The sequence below is a fragment of the Ambystoma mexicanum genome, chromosome 12 (assembly GCF_040938575.1).
Source record: "Ambystoma mexicanum isolate Mex_15411 chromosome 12, UKY_AmexF1_1, whole genome shotgun sequence".
NCBI lineage: Eukaryota > Metazoa > Chordata > Amphibia > Caudata > Ambystomatidae > Ambystoma > Ambystoma mexicanum.
In genome coordinates, this window is record NC_090936.1 from 1,076,321,328 (window position 1) to 1,076,348,655 (window position 27,328).

The 27,328-nt window shown below is 46.3% G+C and overlaps 1 protein-coding gene across 4 annotated transcripts in view; it reads left to right on the plus strand.

The window, feature by feature from the left end:
* PLXNA4 (plexin A4) overlaps positions 1-27,328 on the plus strand; it is a 1,277,179-nt gene that overhangs the window by 593,571 nt on the left and 656,280 nt on the right. For all 4 annotated transcript variants that reach the window (XM_069629627.1, XM_069629628.1, XM_069629629.1 and 1 more), the window contains exon 4: positions 3,026-3,157. In XM_069629627.1, coding sequence (XP_069485728.1) covers positions 3,026-3,157 — 132 coding nt within the window. The remainder of the gene's footprint in view (positions 1-3,025; positions 3,158-27,328) is intronic.

The window sequence follows — 27,328 nt, forward strand, 5'->3', positions numbered from 1 at the left end:
GGAGGGGACCCCTCAGGTGGGTGCGCTCTTGGCACAGTAGAGGAGGTTCGACAGTCCCTTCTAGACTTCCACTGAATGCCTCCTGCAGGGCACAGAGCGCCCTGTACACGGGCACACTATTCCTGATCAAACCCCTGATTCCTATTGGACAGGTTTTCAGCCTATATAATGCCTTACTTTTGATTGGTGCATTTTAATCCACTCAAAGCCGGTCATTTAAAGTCATTCCTCACTTCAGTGCGCGCAGCCTGAGCCATCAAGTGCCAACCTATTGACTGTGCTGCAGCGCTTGCTTCCAGGTGAAAAATCACCTCACTGCAGAGCATTTCATTTTACAAATTGAAAACAAACTCTTGCTTGCTGCTGGTAATTTGTTCCTTTCTGGCTCTGTGCTTTAATTACACCAATTGTGCTGATGAAAACAGGGGGATTACAAGAAGCATTAAAAGAAAGATTAATGATGATGGTTTTTCTATTGCTTTTATAAAGTGTCTTTATAGGTTTTTTTAAACTTCACGTCTAGAAAAGCAACCAAACAGCATCGCATTAGCTTCCAGTCCAATACCTGACTTGGACCATTGCAGCTGAAAAGCAAAATATGGTGCACAGTGCAATCGTTTGGACTTTGTGGTTCTTTGTTGTGAAATAAAATATGGTTCTATGCTACTTGTAAAACACGGTACGTTGATGTACCCGGAGGTAAGAGCGCTTTGTTGAAAAAATGCATTGGAATGGCAAGATTAAGAGGATGACCTTTCTTGCAGAAGGAAATAAAAACCCATTTGTTCAACCTTAACCCAGGCTGAACATAGGCTGCTATGGCCCTCCTCCCTGACCCTTTCTCCCTGTCTTGTTTTTGGTGTGCTCTGAGGCCCACGGGCGTGTGGCGCTTTATAAAAATGGAAATAAATAAACAAATAAATAAATAAAAATACCTGGCTTTGGAAATCACCTGCCAGCAAAGTAACAGGGGGCCAGCACAGGAGAAAAGCGACAAGAACCAACCTGAACCATTATAATTGGGGTCATCAACATCTGCCTTGACAATTGATTTGGAGTACAGCACTCACCGGCCCAATCCAGTATAATCAATAGCGAAGGATCATGGAGGTCGTAGTTCAAAACACCTGGGAGCAGCAGGTTGTCGGCCTCTGACTCCAAACCATGATAGAGGAGGCCATTGCATAGGAAGCGCACTGCCACCATTCAGGCCCTTCTTAAAGAGACCCCCCAGACCATCTTGCCTACTTGTCCTGGCTATCAGAAGAGGGATGGGTGAGAATTCTGTTTTCTCTCAATGGTCAGCCTCCCCAAAGGTCAAGCTCGCCCTGGTTCTCCAGTCCCATGACTCATTTGCCTTTAGTAAACCTTCTGGGAAAACGGGGAGGAAACGATGGGGCATTTTATATTATGTTGTGATAAATTGAAAGACCTTAGAATGACTTACTTGAACCCCCTCTTCAGACTTCACACCGTTCCCACTGTTAGTGGAGCCGTTTCCACCTGTGTAAGAACTCTGTGCATCTGTCGGTGGCTCATTTTGTCGCCAAATACATTCACAGATCCTGGCTAAGGAGGAACAAGGCCCTAGGGTGATTCCCGCGAATCGCTGAAGAGGAACTAGACTTCTAGCATATGGTTGCTTGTAATAGATGATTTTGAAACCTCTTGATCTTGATAGCATGTCAATTGTTTTTGACGATGAGCTTTTATCTTGCTTCCTGTGGATCTTACTCTGATAACTGCGATCTGTTTTAAAGATGTGTTTTGTATATTGTGTATTGTATATTGGTGATTGCAAACATTCCGTTGTGTCTCTACCGAAATGGCTCACGCCAAATAAAGGTATTAAACAACAACAACATCTGGGATTGCCATGTCCAAAGGCAAAGCCCCTCCTCCCTCTCCCTAGTTAAATCAATTCCATCTCAAACGATTCCGTCACTTCCATCTTGAAATTCATATGACTTCCTAGCTAATAGAAGGGGCACTGCGCTTTAGTTTTCCCATCTCATGGTTTTGAAAAATGTCTTCCTTCTGTAAGGATAGTGCAGGCGTGCGTGGTGTGCTCAGTCTCATTTTTGCACAGGGAGTGAAAAGGTAGTTTGCGGGAAAAAAATCGTTCACCAGAAACCATGGGTGCTCAATCGGCGGTCCTACATATTTTATGGACTACACATCCCATCAGCCCTAACATGCACAGTCAGATGCAAAGGGTCATGGGAGTTGTAGTCCAACACATCCAGAGGGACACACATTGGATATGCCTGCTAGGACTAGATTCATGCTGTGAGGAGGGGCTGAACTGATGGAGTCCGACCATCTTGATGAGTCACAGCTTACATCAGTGGGCTTCACGATTAGGGGCCATTTCTGAAAGGGCCACATGTTGGCAGCATTGCTACTTTCATTTCTCTGAGGACAGTATATCTGGTTTGCAAGTGCCTGCCAGAGAGAACCACCAGAGAGCCAGGGTTACAAAAGGTAGGACTTCTTTATTGGTTACAGCTTTAGTAGGAAAGGTGAGATAAGGAGATCAACAGTATGCTGCCTCTATCCTTGGCTCTCTCCCCGCTAGTCCCCAACTGTCCATCCTGAAACCCTCTCACTCACCACCTTCCATGCCTCACACGAACATTCCAAGCTCCACTCACAGACACACAGCTCTTATAGCGGATGTAAACCAACAGAGGCACTAGAATGCAATACCCAGCCCTCAAACTGTTGCAGAAGTTCACTCTGTGCAACCTTGCTGCTCCGCCACGCGCACCGTTGAGCGCGCATAAGCATTGCGCAAGATAAGCAGAACAGACTGGAACTAAGCGGGCTGATTTCTGTGCATGGAGTTTCTTTTTCGGGCTTCTATTATGCTCGTCTCAGGCTGAGGAAGTAATTAGCGGCACGGCTCAGCTTGATTTCGAATACAAACAATGGCAGATTGCTTTGTTTTGGAATGTAGCGCTCGCTTGTGCCAGGAAGGGAGCGGTCAATACTTCATCTTTCTTTCTCTCTTTGCTTTTTCCAGATCCGGGTGAGTGGGCCCACCAATGGCGCCTTACAGTATGAGATCATCCAGGTGGTGGACGACGCGCCCATTCTCCGCGACATGGCGTTTTCGGTGGACCACGAGCAGCTGTACATCATGTCGGAAAAGCAGGTAAGTCCTTTGGGTGCTGGTCTGAAGTTCTCATGGTTACCATGTTTACAGTGGCACAGAGGCGCAATGGCCCTGTATTCGCCCATGTCCTGTTTGACCAATCATTGATGTATGTTGACTTACTTGTGTGTAGAATTTGGGGGAAATAAGGAGCATTGTGGCATACTTCCCAACATGACCCATTCCAATATGTAGGTGCTTATCCAGTCCTGGTTTTTTCTTTGCATCCTGGGATTTGTAGTTCACTTTTCCCACTACACAACTCAGACTACAAGTCCCAGAATGCAAAGAAAATACCAGGACTGGATAAGCACCTATAGATTGGAATGGGTCATGTTGGTTGGTAAAAATGTTGTGGTAACTGTTGTAAGGAATGATAGGATCTTCCTGATTGTGAAACTGATTGCCCTGTCAATCACTATGCATGCATACACCAGCATCCTGTCGCTGCTGACTAACATTAACAGATCGCCTGCTGTCTCCTGAGAGATGTAGTTTCCAGCGGAAACCAACTGTTTCTCTCCTTCTCAATGGGGAATGCATATCATAGCGTACACATTGGTCTCCTGAGGAATGTAGTTCCCGCCTTGAATCAGTGGCTACCCAGTTGTCTGCTGGGAAATGTAGTTTCCAGTTGAAATCAACAGTTTCTCTCCTATTGATTTGGGCATGTATGTGATGCTAGCCCAGGAAGAACATGTTTCAGGAAGTAGGGCCCTTTGGTAGGGCAAGGGCCTGTAGGCTTTGAGGAAGGAGCTCCCACAGCGTTTTGCCGAGCTCTGATTGGACTCTGAATGTACAGCGGTTGTCCGTGAACAGTCTGCAGTTTTATTCGCAGGGCATGAGGCTTCCTTTCCCAAAAGGAAGCATTGCTTTAAAGCATGTGTCAGCAACCTTTGACTCTCTAGATGATATGGACTACAACTCCCATTGGACCTAGCCAACACTATCATAAGTGACGGATTGTGGAAATTGTAGTCCGAACCATCTGGAGTGCCAAAGGTTGCAGACCCCGCTTTAAAGGGATTGCAGAGGTGAGGCCAGAACAGAGTAAAATGGCGCATTGGCTGACCGCCTTCCTGCTGTTAAGAGAAAGTACAGCTTGGGGTGTTGGGTTGGTTCCAGGGGTGTTGTCCATCACACTCTAGCTTGCAAGTTGTGGACATCCTCCCAGAATCTGTCTGCAGTACACCTGTGCCTTCAAGTATTTACAAACCAGCTTCCATAGCAATAGCTTACATTGCCAAAGTGCTGCTCATAAAAAGACCGACCCAGAGAAATGCCTGGCGAACCATCAAGTAGCTTCTTCAGTTTACCTGCATCTATTACAAAGCAGGACCCCACCCGTGGGGGCTGCAGGTATCTTAACTTGCGAATTCCAGCGTGCTGTGTTACTTAATTGCAAGAGAAAACAGCGAGATAGCTCATTGGGTTGGCACACTGCTGCTGCTATGATCTCTGTGCATCCAGCAAGTTTGGGGCTTGGACCCTGGTGGGCTGACTCAGGCTTTCATTCTTCTAGGATGGTTACTGTGAGCACCAGCTATGCATGCATTTGGGCCCCCGGCGATGGCTCCAAACAGAGACTGTAATTGTGTGTTCCCAGATACCGCGCGCATGAAGCAAAGGGGAAAGCTTATTCCTTGTGTCCTTGTTTGTAAACCATTGTGTTGTTTATCAATAATGTGATTTAAGTGGTCAGCCGACAAGTGTTTCGACCTCTCAGGGTCTTTATCAAGGCTAGTGCGTTTGCGTCCATTAACCGGTTGGTTAGCTTGTTCCCGATGATTGATTGAGGTGGATGTCTTCCACTAGTGGTCCTGGTGGGGTGTGCAGAGTTGGGCCCAGCTGGGCATGTGTTTGGTCGATGGGCCGCAAGTTCCTTGATGAAAACGTCCAGATGGCACTGTTGCCGTTGCTTTCCCCCTTGTTTCATGTGTGAGTTATCTGGAAACACACAGTTAATATTCTGAAGAAGAGGTGTGGGCAACACCTCCACAACCCGCGATATTGCAGCCAATCAGTAAAATGAATGTTTCTAAACAAATACTCCAGAAAGTATCTAAGTGTAGAGCAATTGGACTCTAACCGTAGGGCCCAAACATCTCTGATCCCATCTGTGATTGGCCAATTTGAAACCTTCACAACTATCTGGACCCATCAAACAATAACTGAGAAGCACATCTAGGGACATGCTCGCTTTTAATTCCCAGATCATATGTTTTTCAAACTGGTGGACACTGCGCATGGTGGCCACTTTGACTCCTCACTAGGAGCAGTCTGTGCATATTGTAATATAAACATGTTGGCAATAGGACAATGGGAAATGCACCCAACTACTCATGGGGGCATTAGTTCTTCATCACACACCCGAATCATGCTACACTGTATACTTTCCGTCTTTTGCCATGCTGAAACTGGCACACAGACAGGTGGTCTTGCAGAACTGGGACTGGTTATTCCCTGGACCGGTGAGCCCACTGGTACCGGCTACATCTCGATTGAACGGTCTGTGCTTTATTCTGTCACCCACGGGTGCAATGGCCTATCGGGAACTCTGGAGATTTCCTGCTAGACCCCTGCACTCTGGGCCGGGGTGGACTGGTCTATAGGGAACTCTGGAGATTTCCTGCTAGACCCCTGCACTCTGGGCCGGGGTGGACTGGCCTATAGGGAACTCTGGAGATTTCCTGCTAGACCCATGCACTCTGGGCCGGGGTGGACTGGCCTATAGGGAACTCTGGAGATTTCATGCTAGACCCCTGCACTCTGGGCCGGGGTGGACTGGTCTATAGGGAACTCTGGAGATTTCCCAGAAGGCCTCTGCCCCCTGGGCTGGGGTGGACTGGCCTATGAGGAAATCTGGAGATTTCCCAGTAGGCCTCTGCAGCCTGGGCCGGGGTGGACTGGCCTATAGGGAACTCTGGAGATTTCCTGGTGGGCCTCTGCACCCTGGGCTTCCTTTGTGTGGTAACCTATTTTGTCATAGGTAAAGGGTTGGGCTTGCTGAAAATGTGTAATATGGGGCCACTTTGAACATTATTTCCCGGGGCTCTGTTGGTCCCAGGCCTTCACCTGTTGACACCATTGCCCTCACAAGGGTTGACTGACGACATTGAGGCGGACTGGAGGCCTACACGTTTCCAACAGCCCTTCCTTCCTCAAGGCTGTCCAGATTGACATAATCCCTCTAGAAACCACCTGCTCCAGTAAATGTTCCTCTGCGGGAGGTTTGCCACTCACTACCCATTCTGCTGGCGAGCCAGCATGTGTTCTGCACGCCCCCCCACCCTGATGGTGGTACCTGCGCCCCGTAAGGATCACACCTTTCTAACACTTTGACCAGGTGTCCCATTTCAAGATGCAATCCTCTAGCGTGGCGAAAAGGTCTCCCGCCCCCTGATTTCTCCATGTGCACACAGCACACAATTCCGTACTCCCCGAGAGTCCATTCCCACTCGCCAGCGGCACGTGGCGGGCGCACATCCTGAAACCCTGACTTTATTCCCGGCTCTTATTTCTTGGGTCTGTTTTCTTCTTTTTCTTGGCTTGTATCATTCGTGCATGTGATTCCGTTTCTTTATCTCTGCAGCGCTCGGATGCTTGTTGGAGATGAATGTTGTGCTCTTTAAATACAATCAGCTCAACCAAATGTCATTCCAATGCTCCCCCTATACAGATAAGGGCAGTGGCATGATCAGAGACCACATGCAACCCAGCACATGCATGAGCCTGAACATATATCACCCTCTCCATATTGGCTTCTTTGTTTCCTGTTGTCTACAGTTCAGTCGTAGTAAATCATTATTTATTTTCGTCTTTGTATCTTTACTATTGTTAATAATAGTAATTAGTGTGTTATGATTATCGATGATGGTGGTGCTGTAAAGGTTATCATGATTGTCGAACGCCATCATCAGTGTTATGGTGGGATTATAAAATGAACGAAACACCCCTCTTCTGAAATTTGAAAATACCTTAGTCCATTTCCGCCAACACGCCACACATAGCAAAGTGCCACCCAGTACACATCCCTGAAAGTTCACCTCCAATTCAGAGCCATCGAGCAATGCTTTATGGGTATGCAAATTGGCTGAACAGCATATATTATTTTGCTCAATTGAGCCACTTCATTTATGAGTAGTACGTATGTCCTTGCACCAGTTCCTTGCACTGAATCCTGTTGGAAACAAGCATTGGCAAAGCTAACAGTTTTGGCACGTGTATAGGCATTTGAAAGGCATTTGCCAGACCTGCCATAATACATCAAGGGATTAAGACAATTTTCCAGCTAATGCAGCCTTGCCTCGATAAAAGCCCAAACACTCGGGTGTGCCAATGCTTTGTTACATGATTAGAGGCTCAGGGTCCGATTCATGGAAAAGTGTGCAGAGATCCCACAAAGCCGCGCACCGAGAACTCCCCTGCGCAAGCCTGCATGCAGAAGTTGTTCCTCGCGCTCTGCACATTTATGGAATAGTTTGCGTAAAGTGACTATATATGCAAGTCTCGGCCAGAACGCCCCCAACACGCACACACGCAAAGCAAAAAGAGCCAGATGCAGCTAGCTTTGCGTGCACCTCAGGCGCGTACACATGCATCCTTGAAACAGTGCTACCAGATCTGCACCTCAGGGACACTGTGCAGGGTGACCCATAGCCATTACTGGCACCCCGACAACATGCATATACATTTCCGTAACACAGGTAAAGCTCAGGAAAATCTGCGTGCGAACCCCCATAAACCATTCATGCACCCCGCTACACTGCATACACACACACCTATGTTATTTACAAACCCTATCTGCATGCACGCACCCCTAAATCCAACAGGCAATCTCAACACACACAGATGATTCCTATGCGCAAGAGTCTGTACACCTGCCTTCGGATGGCCCATAGATTGAGGGTTTTGCATGACCCTTTCCCCGACAAGAGCTTGCACGGTCAGATCCATGAATACGCTTTGTTCTGCGTGTTTGTGGGCATGCGTTGGACTGCCTGCGACCCGTCCCACATACTGCCCACATTTTCCCATCTTCTTCCCCATTTTGCGTGTTCCGCCCCTACCTTGGCCTCTGAGCAGGCCATGCCCACGCTCTTCAAGGTAACTCATGCAGGGCGATCGACTGCACGCAGAGACATGCCAAGCCTGTGTGAAGTCCCTACAATGTATGAAAAAGACCTGCGCAGTCGATTCCAGGAATCGACAAACAGGATTTTGAGCGTTGTTTGGCGCACAATGCCCCTATTTACCACGCAGAATATTCCTTGAATCAGGCCCTCAGTTATTAACTTGAATTATTCCACTAATTAGATGTTAAGAAATGCAGCTCTTGAAGTAGTCCTGCGGTCTAAAGTCACTCAGGATATAACAAGCCCTAAATGTTGCTCAATAGCACTTCATTGAGATCCAACTTTGAAACCTCAGTTCTAAACTTTCAGGGAATTTCCAGCCATTTCTCAAGTTCTGTTTGGGGCTGAGGGTAATGCCGCTCCCTGTCCCCCATCTCCCCGCCCCTCCTAGGGAGCAAAACAAAAGAAGCAGAAAATGCCAACTCGATGTGCAGAGGCAAGAAATCTCATAGTACACAATAAAAATAACTTCACAAAGATCGAGAACACTGAAAATAAAGAGTTAATAGTCAATTTTTCTGAAATTACCTTTGCGAAAAATGTAGAGCTAAAAAAATAACAATACATTAATATCCATTTAACAAATCATACAATAGATTAAAAGAATGAGAAAAGCACTTCTGCACTGGAATGGCATGGCTGACAATTTCTTTGTAGGGCATTGGGTGGATGGAAGTCTGCTTGAGGTGTGTGATTTTCCCTCTATTTTGAAAGTATATCTTCACAGGAGGAAAAAGGTCTATGCAAAAGGAGGGATGCTGAGTTGAGATGCGGAGCACAGAGTATGAGGCAATCCTCCACACTCCTAAGACAAAAAGAAACTAAACACATTCTCTCTGTGTAAAAATTGGCTTAAACTCAGAAGCGACTATTAATGTTGTGCTGATATACAGGCCCCCCAATTTGTCGGAGGACTTTCTCGCTGGCATTGCTGGTTATCTTCTCCCTTTACTGAAACCCAATTCGAATTTCATTGTTATGGGTGATATCAGTTTGTGGCTGGGACGCAAGGAGGAAGCTGCAGCACTGGAAGTACAAACTGCCTTGACAGATCTTAGTTTTGAGCAACTGATCCATGTGTCCACTCATTGTTTAAGGCATATTTCAGATTGGGTCCCATGTCGTAAGGTTAAGGCCTCTGATGTATCTGTATCACCGTGTCCTCGGTCAGACCACTTTTTTGTGGAATTTATAGTAGCAGCAAATTTTCCTACAAAAAAGGGTGGGGGTTCTGACTCGGAACCTTAAGCACATCTCTAGAGGTAGAGTTGAACCTATGCTATCCTCCCAAGAGTTACCTCCGGATCTGGCCTTGCCCGAGGGCATGGCAAGTCACATCCTTTCTAGTCTTAAGGTAGTTGAGGACACTCTAGCACTTCTAAAGAAACAGATGCATAAGCAGGATATACAACACAACCCTTGGTTTACTGGGGAACTAAAGTTACTGAAGAGTTCTAATCTTAAACTTTTTTTCAAATGGAAATCAAAGACGTCTATGGAGGCTTTGTCAGCATACAAGATTGTGGCTAAGGTCTATAAAGCAGCTATTTTTTTCAATAAAAGGATTAAGGATGCTCAATCTGACACCAGGGAGATCTTTAAAATCCTGAAAGAACAACAAAGTACGGACCTACCAGGATTGTTGTTAAAGCATAAATTCTGGTGCACGGGAATCCAGCAGGCCATGCAAACCAAGCTTAATAATATTCAGGTAGACAATATCAAGAAACAAGCCGAGATTGTGGGGTTAATACTCAAAGCCCAGATTGGGTTTTTAAGAGATGCCCATCAATCCCCATCTTAGATTTTACTCCCATATCAATTGATGAACTAGAACCACTTATTAACCAGCCAAAGGCTACCAAATGTAAAAATGATATTTCGGCAGCTATGATCATCAAAACTTGTTCCCCAACCTTATTGGTGTCAATTTGTAAGATTATTAATGCTTAATGCTTTTCTGGAAGAGGGGGGTTGTCCCTCAGGATCTGAAAAAGGCGTGGGTCACTCCCATATTAAAAAAGCCTGGACTACCCAGCGACATTCCAAATAATTTTAGGCCCATCACAAACACCCCATTTCTCCTGTAAATCTTGGATCAGGTGGTGTATAGACAAATTGCTGTACACCTGAAAGAACATCCCATTCTGAGTGGCTCTCAGTCTGGCTTCAGTACAGAAACAGCGCTATTAGAACTTGAATCCAGGCTACTGAAACGCATTGATAAGAAGGAAGCCTCTCTGCTGATGCTATTGGACATGTCAGCAGCCTTCAACCTGGTCGACCATCACATTCTGGCCACCAGGTTGGGGGAGGTTGCTAACTTTTCCTCTAGAGCAACCAAGTGGATCTCGTCCTTTCTCAATAATCGGTAAAGTTGTGCATTTGCCCAGGAGGCAGAAGCTGCTCCCATAAGTGACAATTCTGGGGTACCCTGGGGCTCATGTACCTCGCCCTGCTTGTACAACCTTTTAACAGTGCTTTTCTTGCCATGCTAGCACACAAGGGGGTGACCTTTACGAATTACGCAGATGATACGCAGTGTATCACCCCCCTCTCGGGCAATCCTGATCTAGACGAAGCTCTGATTAATAAAATGTACTTATTGATAGAGACTTGGATGATACAAAATAAATTAGCCCCGAATAAAGAAAAAACAGAGCTGTTGGTGGTTGGGTCACCTAACATGATACGTAAATTGGGTGCAGCATATTAATGCTTCCATATAGGATCTGTTAAAATCAGCCCGCTCAATAAAGTCAAACCCTGGAAGTAACACTGGGCCAGAACCTCAGCATGAAGTCTCATGTGGGGACTGTTGTTTCATCTTGTGCCTATTACATCAAGCTCTTGGCCCACCTGAGACCCTTTATCTCCCAGAATAATGCAAAGACTATAGCAAGGGCGATAGTGGGCGCCAAGATTGATTATTGCTGAAACTTTCTGATTGTTATCAACACAACTACTTGCAAGAAATTGCAGGTTGTTCAAAATGGAGCTATTAGGGTGGTAATGGGTCTTTCTCATAGAGATCATGTCTCTACAGCAAGGCGTACACTGCACTGGCTTCTGGTGGAATCAAGAATTCTGTTCTGAGTTTTAGTCATTACACAGAAATGCAGAAAGGGTAGGATGCCTGGATATCTGCAAACTCTTCTTTTAAAGAAAAATCGTAGAAGAACACTTAGATCTCACAAACAGGACCTCTTGGTGATCCCAAGAGGTAGGACTGAGAAAACCTCGAGGGGAGCCTTCTATGCCATTGCCCCTAGGGCTTGGAATGACCTGCCATTGGATCTAAGAGGCATTGAGTCAACGGATGTATTTAAAAAGAGGTTGAGTTCAAAACAGGCTGAAGATTCGGCTATTTGCATAAGTTATTGACTTGCTGGCCTTCTGACTCTCTTTTTCTTCACAGATTCCGCTCGAGTGTTCATTTGCTTTTAATGTTTCTTGTTTTATGTCTGTCAGTGCCCAGAAGCCTATGGGTCCATCCGTGTGGTTTAAACATTTATTAAAGTAAAGTAAAAGTTAAAACAAATCCATATATTTGAAGAGAATTTCATTTCATAGATAAAAACAAGTGAAATACTATTAAATACTTTTACTTTCTTCATTTAATATGTCGTTGTTTTTACTGATTCCATACTTTTCATGTTCTTTTTCTCTTCAATTTTATTTTTATTTTTCAGTCTGTGTTATTTTCTCTGGGATATTTCTATACAGGACAGTTTTGCAGCTTGAAGACAAAGGCATCCACCAAGTCTTGGCAGGCAAGAGAAGGCTCCTGTCACCACACGAGCCTCCGTAGTGATCCTGTACCTCTTGCAGGATTTCAAATGTTCAATTTTTATCTAAAGTTCTAGGTGAATTTGGATTCGTCTCCCCGCAGATTGTGAGAATACCATTGGCTTAAATAGGTCACCTGTTCCAAAATCCTTTGCTCAGAGATTTGGTATTGGGGAGGATTAAGCAGCCGGCCGAAACAATGGGCTTCCAGTTTCAGGTCTTCCATTGCCCACGGGAAGCACCCGCAAATGATTTTACAGAACCATCACTGTACTCAATGATGACCCTTTGGCAGCTATGTGGAAAAATGGGCCAGCATCCGCACCAGATACTAAGCTCGCCAAATTGGAGGGACCCGCTTTTAAAACTCCAGGATCCAGCACAGCAATGATCTCACTGGTTCAAAGGGAATCTTAAAGTGCGGAGGCAGCTCATAGAAAGATATGCAGTGTTCCCCTTTCATAAAAGGATACCTCATAACATTAGCCTCTTGTGAAATGGGCGATGCATCCACCGGTTCTTCTATGACGTTTGACTGAAATTGCAATCTTTGTTAAAATAATGCGATCTCTCGCCAATGGAGTCTACTCCGATATAGCGGCCTCAACAATGTACAAGGCCGTTACTGACACACAGGTCTCTTGCCTTGACAAATCGCGGACCAAATTGCAAAGATCAATCCCTGAGGAGTGACTCATGCACCTGGGGGGTACCTAGAATGCACCAATTAGTATTGAATTGGTATATGCCTAAGGGTGCATACTGTACAACAAGGTGGACCTAACGGGAGACGGCAAGTGTTGGTGCTGTGGCCTCTGGAATGCACATTTTTGCCATATGCTAGCAACTTTCAACACAATCACTCCATGATGATTGTTACCACCCAGATACAGAGTTTTTTTGAGGAAAATAACATCTTAGAATCTCGCCAATCAGGATTCAGAGCGGGTCATGGGACTGAGACCGCTTTACTTGCCGTATGGCGTGATTTGTTCAAGACTGCAGCCAATGTTGACATTAGCATGCTTGTCATACTTGACTTGTCGGCAGCCTTCGACACTCTTGCTTTGGCATAGTCAAATCAAGATTATTATCAATTGTTCACATGTCCGACAAGGCCATTCAGTGGTTCACATGGTTTCTGACCAATCGTTCTCAACAGGTGAAGTCAGGCTCATACCTATATGAAGCTCTGTTAGTGAATTGTGGGGTTCCGCAGGGCTCACCCCTGTCACCTTTACTGTTCAATTTATATATCCACCCACTGCTTAATATATTTTCCCAATTCAATCTGCGCTACCACTCTTACGCGGATGACACACAGATATATGTTCGCCTGAGTCAACCATTGGAGGCAGTGGAGCAGGTATTGAAATGTGCTGAGAAAATTCAAATTTGGATGTTGGACAACAGACTCTAGTTAAAGTCCTCCAAAATTTAGGTTATTGTTCTTTGTGCAAAAAAAGAAACTGAAGAATGTGATGGAACTGGGGCCCGGTCCAACTTTGTTTGGAGTAGTCACTAAACACACACACAGTAACAAATCTGGGCTGTATTTGGCAGTCCAGTATGAGCTGCAATCTACAGGTTAACCAAATCATTGAAGCCTGCTATTTCCAAATAAAACTCCTGAAACCTCTGCTTCCCCTTATTTCTGAGAAAGATTGTTTATTGGTGGTAGGAGCTCTTACTAATACCAAATTGAATTGTTGTAATGCCTTGCTGGTTGGTATACCTAAATACCAACGTCAGCATCTCCAGGTTACTCAAAACTCAGCAGTGCAACTGATTTTCTCATTACCATGAAAACATAGATTTCAGAGTTTCGCAAAGGCCTTCACTGACTCCCAGTACAGCAGCGAATACAGTTCAAAATTGTGTGTCTTGCTGTTAAGTGTATCCATCGCCTTGGCGCAGCCTATCAGACCGCAAAGATTGTACCCACTGTCCCGCTCGCACACTGCGATCTATGGGAAAGGGCCTTTTAGCAATTCCAACTTCCAGAACCACCACCTGGGGTGACAGACGGTTTTCCTCAGTAGGCCCCTGTTCCTTGAACTCCCTTCCTCTACATCTACGGCAAATTGACTCTAACTATTTTCAGGAAACAATTAAAAACGTATCCGTTCAGGTAATTATCCTGGGTCATATGGACTCCATCTGCTTAATATATCATCTGCGCCCAGATGCAGTTCGTTGCCAGGTACCTTCCCTGGATATGCGTGATATAAATACAAAAACCAAATAAAAATCATTGTGAAAGGAAGCGAGTCAAGGCATTCTAACAATACTGAACAAGTACATGTACCAAACCATAGAACTGATTCTGGTCAATGACCTAAGAACCCTCTGCCATACGCCCACAAATAACGAATGTGCGATCGTGAAACACCGGATTGTGGCCATGAAAATGATATAAGACAACTTAAAGCCAAAGGGCAAAATATAAAACCAACCTTAGTTAACAGAACCCTCAAACCTATCACAGCTTGAGAAAATCGTGTATAGATGGAGCGACTAAGCACACGTATTCAAGGCTATATGGAGCCGCTTTCTGGGCACAGTGACATAAGGCTGCCCAAACGACGGTCTTGACAACACACTGGTATATGGATTACTGAACCCAAGTGAACTACATTTCTGAATTGTTTTGGTTTTATACCTGTCATGCGTTTGAGCCTCATCACGAGTTGGGCGGTGCAGTAAAAATTAGGCAGTAATACTGCCACACAAAGTTGTAGAATTCACCGCCAGCTGTGATCTGGAGGTAAATCTGCTGATTTTCTGTCCATTTTCGGCAGAATTACTCCAGTGTATTACTGGCACAGTAATTGCACCAAAAATGCCCCATTGAGTCCAAAGGACATAAAAAAATGGGAATTTACATCACTACCGCTACTTGTAATCCAGCGGATCTAGTGGCGGTAACGGTAATTGCATTGGCCGGTATTCCAACAGACTTACCACTGGGATACCGCCCAACTCGTGATGAGTCCCCTTGTCTCTTCAACCCCCTCCTGTTGCCCATTATGAGCTGTGAGTTATAGAACAGTACAACAACACTGCTCCCACGGGGAACCATTCACAACTTCTATAACCTATCATTCCAATTACATACTCAACGGACAACTATACTGTGGATTGGACTAAACAAGACACTGCAGTCTTTTAAATCTAGAGGTTTGTAGGTAGTGATATTGTCATCCACATTTCACAGCTCTCTATTACTCAAAACACTTAATAAAGATGTCCGAAAACAAAAACCAATGAAGCAACTACACGCCCTTTTCTCGAGTCAGTTCAGGTGTGCTTCTGTTGAAGACAAGAACTGTGTCATAATCTGTGCTTGTGCCTGATTATGGGCTATGTGCTGTTTTGAGGGTTGTGATGTCACTGTGGAACCTGGGGGATGTCTGGGGATTCTACGAATGGCAGTTGGTCCTGCAGCTCTGGATGGGAAAGGATATCCCGATATTTTCTCCACATGTTATCTTGAGTGAAGCAATAAACTCACGTTCATATAACTTACCTGACTCTGGTACTTCAGTTATATCACTGGCGATGAGGATGGGATGCTGCTGGGAAGGGGCAGCTGCTGAGGAGTTCCACCATTCCAGGGGTGACATCTATCCCTATTCCAGATTCTGTCATCCTTGAGGAGTAGGTTGGTGGGCCCTGCAAGCCGGGCCGTCGCAGGGGTGCAGCAGAGGTGTGCCATCGAGGTCCAGGAGGAGGGCTTTGGTGGAGGTGCAGGGATCACCGGTCCAGTGGTCAATATCGCGCCAGGCAGGACAGCAGGGATCATCATCCCAGGTGGGCTGTCAGGAGACTGAGGTTGCCGCTGCCGGCGAGGGAGGGCCTGTGCAGAGTGTTAGTGATCTGGACGCTAACCAGTGAGGAACTGGCCAATCGTGTTGGCTGCACCTGCTGGGCAGTGATTGGAAAAGCCAGTGAGGTGGATTTTGGTGGCTCTGTGGTGACTGCGGGTGGAGCGAATTACGTTCAGGCCAGAGCCGCTGCGTTTTATAAGGTACTTTGGGTCAATGTGGAGGTGTGTCACAGGCCGAATATTATGGCACCAGGCTGGAGAGGGCATGTTTCTCACAGCCGGAGGAGGAGCTGACAGTGGTGTTCACCTTCTGGTGCCGACGGGGTGTCTGATGATGACGGTTGGAGGTGGGCAGGAGTTCCAGCTGATTATGCTGGAAAGCAACTTTGGATTCGACGGCGATGTTCATTTACAACGCAGCATGAGCGTCGTTCCTCTGGTTGGTGGAGCCTTTATGGAGCCGCAAGTGAGACTTGGTATTGCGGCGGAGCTCATAACAGGAACTTTGGGATCGAGTGAAGGGGCTTCGTGGACATGCTTGGAAGAAGAGGTTCCATGGCCCAGAAAAAGGGGTCATAGGTGGCAGCGTGTCTTGTTTTTCAGCCACGAGGAAGTGGGTGTGGACGATCCTGGGCGGCGCCATTAGTGTGCTCAGTGGGTTGCTTGTGGCTTGTTTATGGGGTCTTAGGTTACTCAATGGTTGTGACAGTGGTAAGGAGGGAGATGTGTCATAATTTGTGCCTGTGCCTGATTATGGGCTATGTGCTGTTGTGAGGGTTGTGATGTCACTGTGGAACCTGGGGGATGTCTGGGGATTCTACGAATGGCAGTTGGTCCTGCTGCTCTGGATGGGAAAGGATGTCCCGGTATTTTCTCCACATGTTATCTTGAGTGAAGAAATAAACACACGTTCAAATAACTTACCTGACTCTGGTACTTCAGTTATATCAAACTGCATTAAGGAAATAATAATAAAGCCAGGCTTCTCCGGCTATGCACCCGCTCTCCGGAATAACATACCGGCATTCATCGGATTGGACCCACCCCTCCGGCACCCCAGGAAGGAACACCTAGATGCCCATTCACCCTCCACCTCTTGGGCTCCCCCTGTCCTTCTCTCTCTGGATTTAGCCCCCCAACCCTTTTTTTGTACCAATGCTCCGTTACTTATAACTCCCATGCAGACATAAGGCCCCAGGGCTCCAGCAAGAGACACCAGTTCAGATGCTATCATTATTATTTTAATCATTCTTCATTAACACTCCGGTTAATGAAGGGGGACTCCAGGAGAAGATAAATCCCGCCCGCCCCCTCCCTGAAGCCCAGACAGCGGTGCGGTGCACAAGGCGCCGGCTCATCAGGATTATTTTTCTAATTACTGCCGGTCACACCCTCTTGTTTACGGAACCCCAGAGGCTTGGAAATAAATATCCATGGAACGTCATGCGTGCAACTGTGTCACGTGGCCTGCCTGCCAAATGTTGGCGGGTTCCTTTACCTTCTCCCATCTGTGACATCACAATAGGCCGAGGTGCATCCCGGAGATGGGTTCCTGACGCAGTGAACATCAGTACATTATAAAGGCAACGTCTGCCATTCACGTGGTGGCTGCGAGGGGATGGGCATAGCTCGCCGCATGCCTGTTGCCAGTGTCCCTAAGGTTCAGACTCGATGGGCAGAGTGGACCATGGAAACTTCCCCCACCCCAGGGCTCTGCAGCGTTTGGCTCTCCAGATGCTTTGGACTTCAATTCCCATGATCCCTTGCCAGTGACTGTGCTGGCTAGTGATGATGGGAACTGTAGTCCAAAAACATATGGAGAGCCAACGTCTGCCCTACACCCTCGTCCATGACAGGTATCCATCTGCCCACTGGGGACAGGGAGTGAAGGTTGTTGGTATCACTCGACATGTGCACAATTTTTTAAAGCTTTAAATGTAATGACTCTGGCCATGAGCGATTGGTCGTTGAGGGAGGGGTGCTTGAGTTTTTTTTTAATGGCTTCAGTGCTTATGAATTGAACAGGTAGCAAGCATTCTGCAAGTAAAACAATGAGGGCCTGATTCACATAAGCCTTTTGTAATGGTGCAATCCAATTGGAAAACGCTCTGCGAATCAGATCCCTAGCCTATAACAAAAAGTAAACAACTGAATGCCTAAAGGTGAAATGTATGCAGCTGCCAGCAGACCTGGTTAATCGCTTCTGTTAAATGCAGTGACACCAGTTTACCTCAGAGAAGGACAGGGTGCACAATGGCAAACAGAGCAACACATGAGAGATGTGCAGCACAGGGTGTGTAGAGCAACAAAGCAAATACAAACTGCTGGAATGGCTGGGCCTCCCCCAACCCTCGGTGTATGGACCCTAGTGCAGATATGCCCACTGCACCAGTTGTAGCTATGCACCGGGCCTCAGTAGTGACAAGACTTAATCACTTTGATTCACAACAGAGGTGAGGCTCGGCAAGCACTCACCAGAGTACTCTCACTTTGCCCTACATGCAACATTCTATCCCCACATCCCAGTGCCGAAATCCTTGGGATGCCGGAAAACTCCCAATTCAACATGGACAATCAAATATCCCAGGTATCCAGAATCCTTTGCTTCTAAATCAGTCTGCAAAAATCCTTCAAATTGTCCTCAATAAATTAGAGCGTGTGATCATGGCCAGACTATGAATTGAAGCATGGATCCCTAATACCAGCATTGTGTAGCTAGAACGTCCAAGCAGTGTCCGTCTGCCTACAAAGTACCCACACGTCGCTGCTAGAGGGTTGGCAGCCAGGGTGGCTTCCATCCATGTGTCTGCAAGTCACCAGGTTGAAGGCTGAAGTGAGGATCTAATTCAAAGCAATGGTTACAATCCACAACCTACTCCATGAAACTCCCACATGCCCAAAAGATATCTCAGATCTTGTGTCTGTTCCACTGGGAAACCTATGATCTGTGTGCAGACTGCTCCTAGGAAACACAAGAGATAGTTTGCAATCGTGGGAATAGGAGAAAATCACTGCATCAAAAGCTGGAATGGGTCAGTTTCCCCGACCACTCACCATAAGACTTTGAGCATATTCATGGTTTTAAAGGACAACTGCTACAAGGTTAGACCCTACCTTTACAGAACTACATTCTAATTTGTTTGGTGTGGTTAAGAGGATAGCTCAGCGGCAATGTGCTGGCCTTGGAAGCAAGACGACACGATGCACCACAAGTTCGATCCCTGGGTCCGCGCTTAAAAAACTCTAGGTATTTAAGCGTGATATTTTTTTTTATTTTTTTTTATTACTTGTATATAAACAAAAGAAAGATTTTTACAAGAACTCTGTTATAAACATGCAACTAAGACAAACAACTATGCAACTAAAACAAACAATTCCTGTAACAGTGCCTTGATGCCCGCGGGCTGTGTGAGCGCATTAAAAATGCAAATAAATAAATAAATAAGATTTGCATCCTGATCTCTTGGTTTCTTTCTGGGTAGCAGGCAGAAGTAGAACCCTGGGTTGTTCTTCTGGTCCAAGAGACACAAACCTGTAGCTTAAAAAAGGTTCTCAAAATATTCAGCATCCCATTTAAAAAAATCTCAATACACAATTGTTAAATTGACAATCTCAGGGAGGTGATGATGCCACTATATAACTACTGTAAATGTTAGGCAACCATCCATATTTAAGGTTGAGAAACTGGAGAAACACAGAAAATATATGCTTGAATCAGTGATGATTTAAAAAAAAAAATGAATACCCTCAAACAAAAATGAGAAGATTAAAAAAAGCGAATATCTGCGGAGGCTAATAGAGGAGTGACGATACTCCTGTGCTAGTGTGCACTACCATTTTAAATTCCTTGCCATCATTAATGCAAAAAACGCCATTCAACTTTATATGTCCCTGCCTAGTGATACCAGCAAAGAACAAACCCTATGATTAGAAAGAGATTGCAAGCCCTTAGCAGAACCATGGGAAGTCCATTTTTGTTGAAACCTGGTGAGACCTCATCTTGCCCATCCAATGCGCCACGCCACGCTGAGTTGACACCATGATCTGAGTGCTGCACTCGTTATCATAGGCCAGCGGTCTGCAACCTTTGGCTCTCCAGATGTTTGGACCACAACTCCCACCAGCCGTAGTCAGCGTAGTCAACGGTAGGGGGTGCCGGGAGTTGTGGTCCAAACCTCTGGAGAGCTGCAGTTTGCAGACCCCTGACATAGACGGGCACAGAAAACGTGTGTGCTTTGTCGCTGTACTTTGAACTGCATGAAGAAGTGTTGGTATCCAGAAACATTGTAGGAGGACCCCAAGCTTGTCCCCTTTCACTAGGATGGTGGGGGAAAAGCCAGCATCTGAACGCATTGAGGCCTGGGATGGGTAAAGGAGAGGCATTAGTGCAAGGCAGAGCTGGGAATTGTGCTGAGTGCATGTTCTTGCAGCAGGAACTGCACTGGGCAAAGCGTTGTTGCTGTGTGGTCTTATCTACCAGGGCTTAATCTGCCTTCAATTCCTGCATGTTGAATATTAAAAGTTAACCCTCCATGCTTGTTTATCCTGGAGAGGAGGGGCATGTGTAAAACATAAGTATATTCATGTTGCAGGGTTTGTGAATGCAAAGGCAAGTGGTAAGATTGTACTTTCTTGCAATTTCACATCCATTTTATGTCTGACTAGTTCTTACCTCTAAACCAACATGTGCATGTTAATTAAACACCACACACTGATTCGTACATTGTTTTCTGGAATTAATGTTCGCAGATGGTCACTGGTGTTGATTACATTGGGATGACAACACTTGGCACTGCTGGTTGCCAAATGGCATGAAGGCCTTTATATCCAGGAGTGTCTGCCTGTCCTTTGCCAACCCCTGCCAGCCCACACGCTGAGCTTACTAGGCACCCCCAGCATGGTCTCACTGTTCGAAGGCGGGCTGCCCGCGTGCAGTTCACCAGCTAACAACACGTTGGCACCGTGGGATGCTTTGGGTGTCGCTCTCATCATGTTTCGCTGAGCTTGCTCCGAGGCATCTGCCTGGCACCAGTCTGGGCACTGCCCTGCGTACCCTGCAGCAGACGTCTAACGCGGGCATCCCTCCAACCTTACAGAGGAGAGCAGGGGCAAGCTTACTGCCAGCTGCTTTATTATCACGTAGCAGGTGGCAGCCACCAACTTGCCCAAGCATGCGCCCGAACCGGAAATGCCAGGGAATGCTTAAGGTGGCACAGTCTATTCACTTTGAACACAGGGGCACATTTGACTGATGTTAGAGTCTGCATTTGCCTACCCTTGTGCCCCACCACTTCTGTAAATATGTTTTGTCTTGCAGTTCATTTGCAACAAAGCCACCAAAATGGCAGAGGTGCCCTAGACAAGACCACTTACATACATCACATTACACAGGCAAAAGAAGGGTAGTTTGTCTAAGGTCTTCATTGAAGAAAGCATTATTATTGTGAATCCCCTTTGCTTTGTGTACAAATGTTCTTACCCATTAGATTAGACTCTCTTCTTCACTGCCAATGGCAGACCCCAGGTGAATTCTGGGATGCGAACTGAAGAAAAGGAGAGGTTAGTGGGATGGGAAGGAAGGAAGGAAGGAAGGAAGGAAGGAAGGAAGGAAGGAAGGAAGGAAGGAAGGAAGGAAGGAAGGAAGGAAGGAAGGAAGGAAGGAAGGAAGGAAGGAAGGAAGGAAGGAAGGAAGGAAGGAAGGAAGGAAGGAAGGAAGGAAGGAAGGAAGGAAGGAAGGAAGGAAGGAAGGAAGGAAGGAAGGAAGGAAGGAAGGAAGGAAGGAAGGAAGGAAGGAAGGAAGGAAGGAATCCAAATACATAAGGGAAGTGAGATGTAGTGGTTTTCAGTCACACAAGTGTATGACACTATTCAAATCTTCGTAGCTATTGGTTTGGCCAAGAGTGAGTGTGTGCATCAGGCGTGTGGTGGTCTCACTCAATGAGTGAGAGACTTGAGGTGTGTATGAGTAAGAGGGCTCCTCCCTCGTTCTGGAAGGTGCTGTGGAGTATTTGCACATACCCCGTGTTTGCTGGCTGTCCTTATGGATTGAGCTGGGCTGCTTGGCTGCTCGGAGGGGCTCTTCTCTGTCTGAGGTTACCCTGCCGCAGTTTATGAAGGAAGTCAGCAAAGGTGGGCTGCATCAGAGACATGTTCTGGATACGGCGTGCCGGCCCAATACACGGTGTGCCCAGCCACCATCGTCTGACACTGAGGCCCAGTAGGATCTTTGTGTCGTGTCACTGGCGAAAATGAGTACTCATCCTAAATGAAGACCACATAAGAGCAAAATTATCCTAATATTGGAAAGCTAGAGTCCATGGCCCTCATTATGAGTTGGCCAGTCTGGAAGTAAGGTGCCGTAACAACATATACCGCCACCTTTCCAGACCGGCCAACTCCAAGTCTGCCGGTGGGGGCTCTGCTTTACTGACGGGCCTCACCTGCCGGTCTATCCGGCCCACACTAGCAAAGAAATTCCCGGATCACCAGCACTGTTCCTAACAACGCTGGTGATTCGGAGAACCTTACCAGCATCTCCGCTGCCCGTAATATCCTGGTAATACTGGGACATCCGGCAGCAGAGACGGTACAGTAGTGCCCCGGTATCCCACCGGAATTACTGGTGGGAAACCGAGGAACCTAAAATGAGGGTCTATGTCTTGGTTACATTGCAAACTATTGATTGATTGATTGATTGATTGTTGATTTGGATAGCGCCTATACACAATGTGTTTCAAAGCGCTTCAAGCAGGGAGGGAGACATAGGAAAATACAGTTACATTCGATTAAAGTCCTTGAAACAATACAGAATGTGAAAAATAACTATCGTAATAGGCCTGCCGACATTTCGGATAGTGCAAGCGCATAGAACAAATAAGACAAAGAGGGAGGGGAAAAGAAGGAGAACAAAACAAGCAGTAACATTACTATGCCTGACGGCAATTGATGTAGTGCAAGAGGCATACAAGAGGAGGGGTGGGAGGGGGCACAGGGGGCATAAGAGTGGGGAGAAAGGAGATGAACAGACACGCTACTGTTGCTGTTGTATCTTTCAAGAGCTTTCATGCTCATGATTATTGCCAATCCATGGTGCTTCACAGTTTCCCTATGACTGCCAATAGATGAGCATCGTTTTCGATGGTTCTTCATTGATGCTCAATCATTGGCCATTGATAATAATGTTTTGTCATGTTTAGCCATGGTTTCTGCACAATTAGCCACAGATGGCCACGTTTTACCATAGGTAGGCATGGTAGGACCATGATTGGCCACAGGTGACTGTGGTTTTTCCATGGTTTCTTTGTGGTGACCAAAGATGCCGACGTTCTTTTCCACATTATTTATGGTGTTCTATGCCCGGCTACATGGGATTATGGCTTTTCCACACATATTCATGGTTTCTCCATGATTGGCCTTGGATGGCCATGTTTTCGCACTGTTATCCATGGTTTCTAATTGACTGGTCATTGATGACAATGAGTTTTCCACAGGCCTTCATAGTTTCTCCATGACTCACCACGGATGGCATATTTCCCCACTGTTATCCAGTTTTGTCCATGACTGGTCATTGGTCCATCCATCCATCCATCCATCCATCCATCCATCCATCCATCCATCCATCCATCCATCCATCTCACAACAGGCAGACTACATCCATCTCACAGCAGGCAGACTACATCAATCAAACAACAGCCAGACTACATCCATCTCACAACAGCCAGACTACATCCATCTCACAGCATCTATCTCAGAACAGGCAGAGTGCATCCATCTCACAACAGGCAGACTACATCCATCTCACAACAGGCAGACTACATCCATCTCACAACAGCCAGACTACATCCATCTCACAACAGGCAGATGACATCCATCTCATAACAGGAAGACTACATCAATTTCGCAACAGCCAGACACCATCCATCTCACAACAGGCAGACTACATCATTCTCACAACAGGCAGAAGACATCCATCTCAAAACAGACAGACTACATCCATACAACATCCATCTCACAACAGCCAGACTACATCCATCTCACAACAGCCAGACTACATACATCTCACAACAGGCAGACTACATCCATCTCACAACAGCCAAACTACATCCATCTCACAACAGCCAGACTCACAACAGGCAGACTACATCCATCTCACAACAGGCAGTATACATCCATCTCACAACATGCAGTGTACATCCATCTCAGGCAGTGTACATCCATCTCACAACAGGCAGATGACCTCCATCTCAGATGACATCTATCTCACAACAGGCAGACGACATCCATCTCACTACAGGCGATTGCATCCATACAATATCCATCTCACAACAGCCAGACTACATCCATCTCACAACAGGCAGACTACATCCATCTCACAACAGGCAGTGTACATCCATCTCACAACAGGCAGATGACATCCATCTCACCACAATACACAGATGAGGACTATGGGGTAGGTTTAATGGCTCTGAGATTTGTCCCCATTAGGTAGCTTACGTATGTTTCTCAACAAAAGGAATCTCATGCGCCTATGTGTTGTGGTACCTTCGAGGCAGTAGAATTTCAAGCCACTAACTCTCAACAGTTACAAGACTACTCAAGAACATATAAAAAAATGTTTAGCAAAAATAATTCGAATTTATTAGGTCATCAAGAGAATATAATACTAAAAGAATATTAAACAGTTGCTTAAAACAAATCTAAGAAAGATAGACATGTGGTAAATTCATTTTTGATAACAATTACAGATATGACATACAAATGTAACTTTTGAAAGACTACATCCATCTCATAACCATCCATCTCACAACAGGCAGACTACATCCATCTCACAACAGGCAGATGACATCCATTTCACAACAGGCAGACGGCATCCATCTCACAACAGGCGATTGCATCCATACAACATCCATCTCACAACAGCCAGACTACATCCATCTCACAACAGGCAGACTACATCCATCTCACAACAAGCAGACTACATCCATCTCACAACAGGCAGATGACATCCATCTCACAACAAGCAGATGACATCCATCTCACAACAGGCAGTGTACATCCATCTCACAACAGGCAGATGACATCCATCTCACAACAGGGAGACGACATCCATCTCACAACAGGCAATTGCATCCATACAACATCCATCTCACAGCAGCCAGACTACATCCATCTCACAACAGGCAGATGACATCCATTTCACAACAGGCAGACGGCATCCATCTCACAACAGGCGATTGCATCCATACAACATCCATCTCACAACAGCCAGACTACATCCATCTCACAACAGGCAGACTACATCCATCTCACAACAAGCAGACTACATCCATCTCACAACAGGCAGATGACATCCATCTCACAACAAGCAGATGACATCCATCTCACAACAGGCAGTGTACATCCATCTCACAACAGGCAGATGACATCCATCTCACAACAGGGAGACGACATGCATCTCACAACAGGCGATTGCATCCATACAACATCCATCTCACAGCAGCCAGACTACATCCATGTCACAACAGGCAGAGTACATCCATCTCACAACAGGCAGACTACATCCATTTCACAACAGCCACACAACATCCATCTCACAACAGGCAGAGTACATCCATTTCACAACAGGCAGAGTACATCCATCTCACAACAGGCAGACTGTATCCATCTCACAACAGCCAGACAACATCCATCTCACAACAGGCAGGCTACATCATTCTCACAACAGGCAGAAGACATCCATCTCACAACAGACATACTACATCCATACAACATCCATCTCACAACAGGCAGACTACATCCATCTCACAACAGCCAGACAACATCCATCTCACAACAGGCAGGCTACATCATTCTCACAACAGGCAGAAGACATCCATCTCACAACAGACATACTACATCCATACAACATCCATCTCACAACAGGCAGACTACATCCATCTCACAACAGGCAGACTACATCCATCTCACAACAGACAGACTACATCATTCTCACAACAGGCAGAAGACATCCATCTCACAACAGACAGACTACATGCATACAACATCCATCCCACAACAGGCAGCCGGCATCCATCTCGAACACGCGATTGCATCCATACAGCATCCATCTCAGAACAGCCAGACTACATCCATCTCACAACAGGCAGAGTACGTCCATTTCACAACAGGCAGAGTACATCCATCTCACAACAGGCAGAATACATCCATCTCACAACAGCCAGACAGCATCCATCTCACAACAGGCAGGCTACATCATTCTCACAACCGGCAGAAGACATCCATCTCACAACAGACAGACTACATCCATACAACATCCATCTCCCAACAGGCAGACTACATCCATCTCACAACAGACAGACTACATCCATCTCACAATAGGCAGTGTACATCCATCTCAAAACAGGCAGTGTACATCCATCGCACAACAGGCAGATGACATCCATCTCACAACAGGCAGAAGACATCCATCTCACAACAGGCAATTGCATCCATACAACATCCTTCTCACAACAGCCAGACTACATCCATCTCACAACAGGCAGACTACATCCATCTCACAACAGGCAGATGACATCCATCTCTCAACAGGCAGATGACATCAATCTCACAACAGGCAGAGTACATCCATCTCACAACAGGCAGACTGCATCCATCTCACAACAGGCGATTGCATTGCTTTTTCTGATTTACCTGAGGACATTCAAGTGCCTAAATGTGAGTCTTTGTCACGAGCAGTGATCTGTTGACGTGGGTTGCCTGGTACTGGCAGGTTTGGGTTTTATTGAATGCATTCGGGGTGGTATAACTCCTCAAGGTTTGGAAAGTGGTATTTGAGCGCTCTTCCTAAGATGCCTCATGGAGTTGAAGGTCTGCCAATGAAAGGTTCACAGCAAGAGGGGACTGGAGCAGAATCTTCTAGCACCCAGTCTCAAAGGGTGGGGCTGACCCTAGCAGAACATTTAAATTCCCCTTGAAAATTGAATGCCAAGAAAAGACTGGAAGGCTGAGTCGCTTGTGATGGGAGGCGCTGCCTCCCAGCCCTGTAGCCCTGAACTTCCATTCAGGGCCGGCCTCGTTCCATCGCTCCACCAGTCGAGTCTCCTCCTCTAATCCTGTGTGAGGAGGCCTTACATAGCCAGGTCGGCTCAAGTGCCATTTCCCCCCCAAACTCCCTTTGTTGTTGCACTCCGATCTGATGATAGCTTGCACAGACCAATGGGGCGCTGCCGTCTGGCCCGCCGACTGCAGAGAAAAGGCATCGCTAAGCTGGCAATTGATGGCCGTCTCAGGTGGCCACGAAGACCCTCTGATACTTCATAAATCGGCGGTTTTTAATGAGCTTTGGGCAATTTTATTTTCCGCGAGCCTGCCCTGCTGGCTTGCAAATATAAATTCCTCCTCTGAACTTCAGAGCGCACC